The 7,192-nt window shown below is 51.2% G+C and overlaps 1 protein-coding gene across 1 annotated transcript; it reads left to right on the top strand.

Moving 5' to 3' along the window:
* Nucleotides 1-5,605: 5,605 nt before the first annotated feature.
* Nucleotides 5,606-6,541, top strand: LOC308370312 (P2Y purinoceptor 14-like; the record flags this gene model as incomplete). Its single annotated transcript, XM_080844970.1, has 1 exon — nucleotides 5,606-6,541. One exon carries the CDS (start codon nucleotides 5,606-5,608, stop codon nucleotides 6,539-6,541), a length of 936 nt encoding a protein of 311 aa, XP_080701096.1.
* Nucleotides 6,542-7,192: the final 651 nt, after the last annotated feature.

Raw genomic sequence — 7,192 nt, 5'->3', positions numbered from 1 at the left:
TTTGCAGCCCATGAAGAGGATTTCGGGCGAACCAATGCAGTATTACATCAGATACCGACAGGCAGTGCACCACCTGTACGGGAGCGCCATCGTCCAATCCCACCGAAACTGTACTCCGAGCTGCGTACGCTCCTGCAGGGCATGCTGGAGAGTGGAGTTGTAAGAGAGAGCGCTAGTCCCTGGGCTGCCCCCGTAGTGCTGGTGCGTAAGAAAGACGGTTCTTGGCGCTTCTGCGTTGATTACCGTAAATTGAACGCACTAACACACAAGGACGCCTACCCCCTGCCTCGAATTGAAGAGTCCCTCACAACCCTGAAGCAGGCGGCATGGTATTCCACCCTGGACCTGGCGAGTGGGTATTGGCAGGTCGAGGTGGATCCTCTCGATCAAGAAAAGACCGCATTCACCACACCATTGGGCTTGTACCAGTTCGAGAGGATGCCCTTTGGCCTGTGCAATGCCCCCGCCACCTTCCAGCGCCTAATGCAGCGTTGCCTTGGCAACCAGGTAAACGACTTCTTATTGGTTTACCTGGATGACGTAATTGTGTTCTCTTCCTGTTTTAACAGTCATCTGGACCACCTCGAGCAGGTCTTCGAGCGCCTTCAAGCGCATGGCCTTAAGCTCCAACCCCACAAGTGTCATCTCTTCCGTCGGGAGGTTCGATACCTGGGCCACGTGGTCAGCGGACGTGGAGTGGCCACCGACCCAGAGAAGACTGCTGCAGTGAGGGAATGGCCTGTTCCGAGCACGGTGAAGCAGGTGCGGTCTTTCCTGGGCTTCGCAGGCTACTACCGACGGTTTATACCTGGCTTCTCGAAGATTGCCATCCCCCTCCATCGCCTGCTCGAAGGCACTACCGGAGCCAAGTCTGCTGCTGTCCTGTGGACGGTGGACTGTCAGTTGGCCTTCGACCGATTGAAGACTGCACTGTTGGACGCCCCAATCCTGGCTTATGCGGACTTCAACCTGCCATTCCGTGTGTATGTGGATGCAAGCCTGAGTGGGTTGGGTGCCGTGCTGTCGCAAGTCCAAGATGGGCGTGAGCGGGTGGTTGCCTACGCGAGCCGAAGCTTGCATCCAGCTGAGCGCAATGACCAGAACTATAGCTCGTTCAAGCTGGAGCTGCTGGGGCTCAAGTGGGCAATCACCGAGAAGTTTAAGGACTACCTCTGGGGGGCCGAGATCGAAGTCTTTACCGACAACAACCCGCTGGTGCACTTGGCAACAGCCAACCTGGGAGCCACAGAGCAGCGGTGGGTAGCCCAGCTCGCCAACTATCGTTATGTTGTCAAGTATCGCCCGGGTGCCAAGAACGGGAATGCAGATGCCCTTTCCCGGCTCCCAGAGGAAGCCAGGGTGACAGCAGTGCAGACGGGCCAAGAACCACCGCCTCCCGGGGACGTAATCCCCTCAGGTACAGCAGGGGACGGCGAGGCCATGCTCACGACAACTCCACCCAGTCAGTGGAGGGACACACAACAAGCCAACCCTGCCCTTCGACAGTTGCATGATTGGAAGAGGGCAAATTACCTGCCAACCAAGGAGGTACGTGCTACACTGACTCGTACAGCCCAGAGACTGCTTACCGATTGGGCCTCAATCGAGATCCTAGATGGGGTTCTGGTGCGGCAGACCAAAGAGCCAGGTACCGGGATGGACGTTCACCAAGTCCTGGTTCCAGGTGGCGAAGCCCAAGGACTATGGGCCCAGTACCATCGGGCCTCAGGGCATGCAAGCAGCGAGCGAACCCTGAGCCTTCTACGACGGAGGTTCTATTGGCCAGGCATGGTCACCGACAGCAACGCCTGGACCAAGGACTGTGTGGAGTGTGCCATCAGCAAGGCCGGTCCTGAGGTGAGAGCCCCCCTACAATCCATTCAGTGCACCTATCCTTTTGAAATTGTTGGCTTGGACTATTTGTCATTAGGGAGGCCGGCTGACGCTTATCCCTATATCCTGGTTATCACTGACCTGTTCTCCCGATATGCAGTAGCCATGCCGACCCGTGACCAGACCGCCCACACTACGGTGAAAGCCCTGTGGGGAGCATTCATCCAGACATTTGGCTGCCCAGAGAGGATCCTGTCCGATCGAGGTGGGGCTTTCGAGTCAGAGCTCATGCAGCAGTTGTGTGCCCTGTATGGCTGTGTCAAGAGCCGGACTACTCCGTACCACCCGCAGGGAAACGGAGCCGTTGAAAGGTTCAACCAGACCTTGTTGGCTTTGTTGAGTTCCCTGAAAGCTGAGGAGCAGTCTCAGTGGCCAGCCAAGATGCCTGCACTAGTGCAGGTGTATAACAACACGATACATAGTTCCACCGGACTGACTCCTCATTTTGTGGTGTTTGGCAGACACGCCAGGCTCCCCGTGGACTTGTGTGTGGAGGCCCAGCCGCCCCGAGAACGAGCCACCCTAGATGGATGGGTCGCTTACCACCAGCAGGCCCTGACCACAGCCTACCAACAGGTCCAAGCACGCACACAGCAGCGACAGGCCTGGGACCAGACACGCTACAACAGGAGGGCTCGGGCTGCCCCATTGCTGCCAGGGGAGCGAGTCCTCATACGAAACTTCAGACGTCGGGCCCGGGGAAAGCTTGAACCCAGGTGGGTTCCTTCACCTTTTGTGATTCTTTCCCAGGTGCGGCCTGGACAACCAGTCTACCGTATCCGGCCCGAAGGGAAGGAGGGTCCGGTTCGCACTCTCCATCGGAACAACCTTCGTCCCTGCCCTGCTGGCCTCGAAGAGCCTCCCACCTCTCCGCCCAGCGACGCCCCCAGACCAACCAGGGAGAAGAGAGACCCACCACCCCGATGGCCAGTGCTGGTATATCCGCCGGTGCCGATGCCCATACCTGACCTGCGCGCCGCGCCTTTGGCTCCAGTACCAGTCCAAGAAGCTATACCTGAGCCTCCTACTGATACCCAGGAAGGTGAGGGGGGACAGGGAGGGTCGGTACCTCTGGTCAGGCGGTCACGGCGGCCCAACCTTGGTGTACGTCCACAACGTTACCAGCCATGAAGTGGTTCGGGACGACCACCCTTTTAGTAGGGGGGGATTATGTCGTGTGGGCCATGTGTGTTTTATTATAAGTGATGTTATATGTATAGGTGGATGTATATGTATAACTTCTGATTAATGTTGGGAGTGACTCTGTTGGCTATCTGCCCTTTGACAATGGGGATAAGGGGTTTATATGTGTAATATTTATTGTGGACGTTGCCATATCCGCACAGTTCCGTGTTTTCATCTGTCTGGTCTTTTTACCCGCTGACTGATCCACTGATTGCCGTTCAAACATTGCCTACAGCCGTGTCTTATTAGTCAATCAGTGGAGTTGCGCGGCTGCGGCAAAGATTGGCTGAACCATAATGGGAGTAATATAAAAAGACTCACAGCGGCGAGATGCGGGAGACGGGATACTGGATTCCACGACCGAGCCAAGGACGGGCTGCGGGATCCGCGACTGCTACCATCTCCACTGCCACTGCCACTGCCACTGCCACTGCCACTGCCACTGCCATTGCCACCGCCATTGCCACCGCAGACTGGTACGACGCTGACTACGACGCTGACTACGACGCCTTGGTCCCAAAGGAGCGCGAGTGGAGAGACATCTTCGAGATATATTGTCCAGCGCTCTCAAACCCAACTAAAGGAACGTTGGTTTAAATGATCCGATTGCTGTGAGTGGGCTGTCGTTTTGGTTAACCATTGAGAGCTTACTGGTTGTTTTGTTGTCTCCAGATCCACAAGCAGCACGAACGCAGACTACGGACATTTCCGGGAATCCCCATTGCTGACGTCATTGGAGTTGGGGAAGCCCCATCGTTCCCCTGCCAAAAGACGCAACCAGGCGTCAAAACAAGAGTCCTGGCCACCCGGGAGTGAATTAAGACACTGGCCAGGTCGTCAAACTAAAAGTCCGGCTGAGGGAAGAGTACTTGTCGCCGGCCTTACCCCCAGGTGGACTAGCGATGCATATTGACTGACCTAGTCCTTCTATGAGCCAGAGTTTTCTTATTTTTATTGTTTCGGTCGGGAGGGACCCCGACCGAACGGACATTCTTTTTTTGTTGTTGTCTGTGTCTACCTGCCTGCCAGACAGGTGTTAGCTTTGGGGGTGGGTCAGACAGTATTGACTGGTAGAGGCTTGGGGGTCCTTATGTGCACGGGGAAAACTGTGTGCTGTGTGATTAGTGTGTAGCCTGTTGGTTTTATGGAGTGCCTATACCTTTCCTTAGCTAGTGTGTGGGACTGACGTTGATGCCCAGTGTGCCATTTTTGCTGTGCCATTTTTGCTGTGTGCCCTTTTCACTCTATTTTGTAAAGACCCCAGCCTCACTGGGTGACCACTATTGGCCTGTGGCCCGCTGCTAAACCTGCTTGGCAAAACAGGGAAGCTTTTATGAATTCTAATAAAATTGTCAGTATTTTTCTAAAAACTAAAACTCCCGTCTCTGTTGTGGTGTGTCCTGGGATTCCTGGCTTGAAGTGGGTTGTTCGTCAAGTTAGGCGACACGTCCAGTCTGGTCATTGGGGGGCCAGATTTTTTTTGGCCCGCGGGCCTGAGTTTGAGACCCCTGATGTAAAGGAATAGGTGGTCAAACCAGGGCTTTTTACATTGTGTTTAGAAGGATGCTGTGGTGCTTCACACTTGTGGTGTTTGGACTTAAGCATGTCACAAACATTTAATTAAGAATTTCTATATTGCTTTCCTCTTCCGCTGTGTTATCTGGATTTTGATGCACATCTAGACTTTGAAGAAATGGCTCTATATAGAACCAAAAATGGTTTTATCACTTGCTTCATATATGGCACCACTTAAAGGTTCTATACTGTGTATAGGGGGGGAGCTGTGCTACAAGCAGCAGCATCCCTGTACCATGAATGGGTCGGAATGCCCATGGAGACCCGTGCTCCAGTCCAGCTTGCGGTCATTTCCCAATCCCTCTCCCAATCTCTCTCCAGCTCGCTTCCTGTCTCTTTCTAGTGTCCTATCTGATTAAAGGCATAAAAGCATTTCAGAGTGTAGCATAGTTGAAATGCAGCACTTGATCAAGAAATCGACTTTAGTAAGATATGAAAAAAAAAAAATATTAAACAGAGTAAATTATTCACGGAAGATTTAAGAGACCGATTGCAAGCGCAAGTAGATAATTGTCCCAGTATATCCGGGAATAGTGTCTCACAAGCACACCCACGCCCACTGAAGCACTCACATACACAAATAGCCACACACATACACAAGCAGCTAATTTCACAAGAGACAGGGTGTTTTATTGCCGTCAGGAAAGGCATGTAAGTATACCAAACTTTATTATTTCCTTAGTCTCTATTCTGGTCTCTGAATATTGTATCTCTAAGTGTTTCAGAAGTCTGAAGGAAAGAGAATTAATATGCGATACAAATATGTCAAAAATAACTGGGACCTCTCCCACTAAACAACAAGGGGATGCTGTTCCATGTGCTACATAGATCTTTTGTATACATCTGCAAAAATGTTCATACAAATACAACCTGTTGTTATCAGGTCCTACGACTTTTCAGACTATTGTAGATACATTTTGACTTTATTTGACTCTTGTGCTGTCTAGATATGATGAATGCATCTGAGTTCAAAGAAATCTCGTCAGCTCAAGGACAGGAGAACTGCAACATAAACCATAGCGTGGCCGATATAGTGCTGTCGAATCTTTACTTCCTCATCTTTGTCCCGGCACTTCTGCTGAATGTTATGGTCATGTGGGTCCTCTTGCGGCTCAAGACCGATTCCACCTTCATGGTGTACCTGAAGAACCTGGTGGCGGTTGACCTGCTCATGACCCTGACCGTGCCGGTGAAGGCTGCCAGCGAGCTGCCAGGTGCTGCTCTGGGGCTGCGGGTCTTCACCTGTCGTTTCTCCAGCGTGATCTTCTACACCTGCATGCACATCAGCATCATCCTCATGGGTCTCATCAGCCTGGACTGCTTCTTCAAGATCGTCCGGCCCTGCGGCAGCATGCCCGGCCAGAGCCTACGCTTTGGCTGGGCAGTCTCCATCGCCACCTGGGTGGTCCTGCTAGGTGGTGCCACCCTGCCTACCATGGTCCTGACCAGCAGGATGCCCTTGGACAACTCCCCCGAGCTCTGCATGGAAATGAAGAGCCAGGCAGGGAGGGACTTCCACAAGGCAGTGATTTGGGTGTTTAACTTGATCTTCTGGATCGTTCTGGTTCTGAATGGGTTCTTTTACATATGCATAGCCAGGACAGTGGTCCAGTCTCACCGCAACTCCAGGAGAACAAAAACAAAAGGGAAGCATAAGACCCAAGCAAAGGTATTTATCGTGCTCGCTGTGTTCCTGGTCTGTTTCGCCCCTTACCACATTATACGGATTCCATACACTCAGCTGCAAGTGAAAAACCAGCACAGTTGCACGTGGGAAATGCTGAAGGTGGCTAAGGACTTTTCCCTCTGGCTCTCAGCCACAAACATCTGCCTGAATCCAATTATCTATTTCCTCCTGCGCACCCATGAAGGCTTGAGCAAAGAGTGAAGATGAGCAAAAGCAGACATTCAACATGACACATAACCTCACCTAACACATCATTAATCATATAACGACATGCGACATGACACATAACGTCACCTAACTCATCATTAATCATATTACAACATGCAACATGACACATAACATCACCTAACAAATCATTAATCATATTACGACATGCAAAATGACACATAACCCCACCTAACACATCATTAATCATATTACAACATGCAACATGACACATAACCCCACCTAATACATTATTCATCATATTACAACATGCAACATGACACCATGAATCATATTACGAGCTCATCTTCACAGACTTAACACGGAGTCTGTCGCAGCAACGCTTTTGAATCTTTGGCAGAAGGAGAGAAAATGTCAGTCATAAATATCCGTTGCCACATGGTTCTAAACAAGTTTATGCATGATGCAATTGGCTTGTGCGAAGTGAACGCTTTAAACTGAGCTATTACTGATTACCATAATGTGGTGGCTTCGAACACGAAGAAGTAGGCTGACGTTTAGGTAGCGTGTTTTCTGCAACTTCATTATTGCTTCATCTGAATACAGACGCACTGACAATACAAACTGTTTATTCATACGATGTAACCTGTACAAATTCTGATTGCCTTTATTTTCATTCAGATAGAC

This window comes from Sprattus sprattus (assembly GCF_963457725.1).
Source record: "Sprattus sprattus genome assembly, chromosome: 9".
Taxonomy (NCBI): Eukaryota; Metazoa; Chordata; class Actinopteri; order Clupeiformes; family Clupeidae; genus Sprattus; species Sprattus sprattus.
The sequence above is the reverse complement of the archived record's forward strand: the minus strand, read 5'-3'. Positions and strand labels throughout refer to the sequence as shown.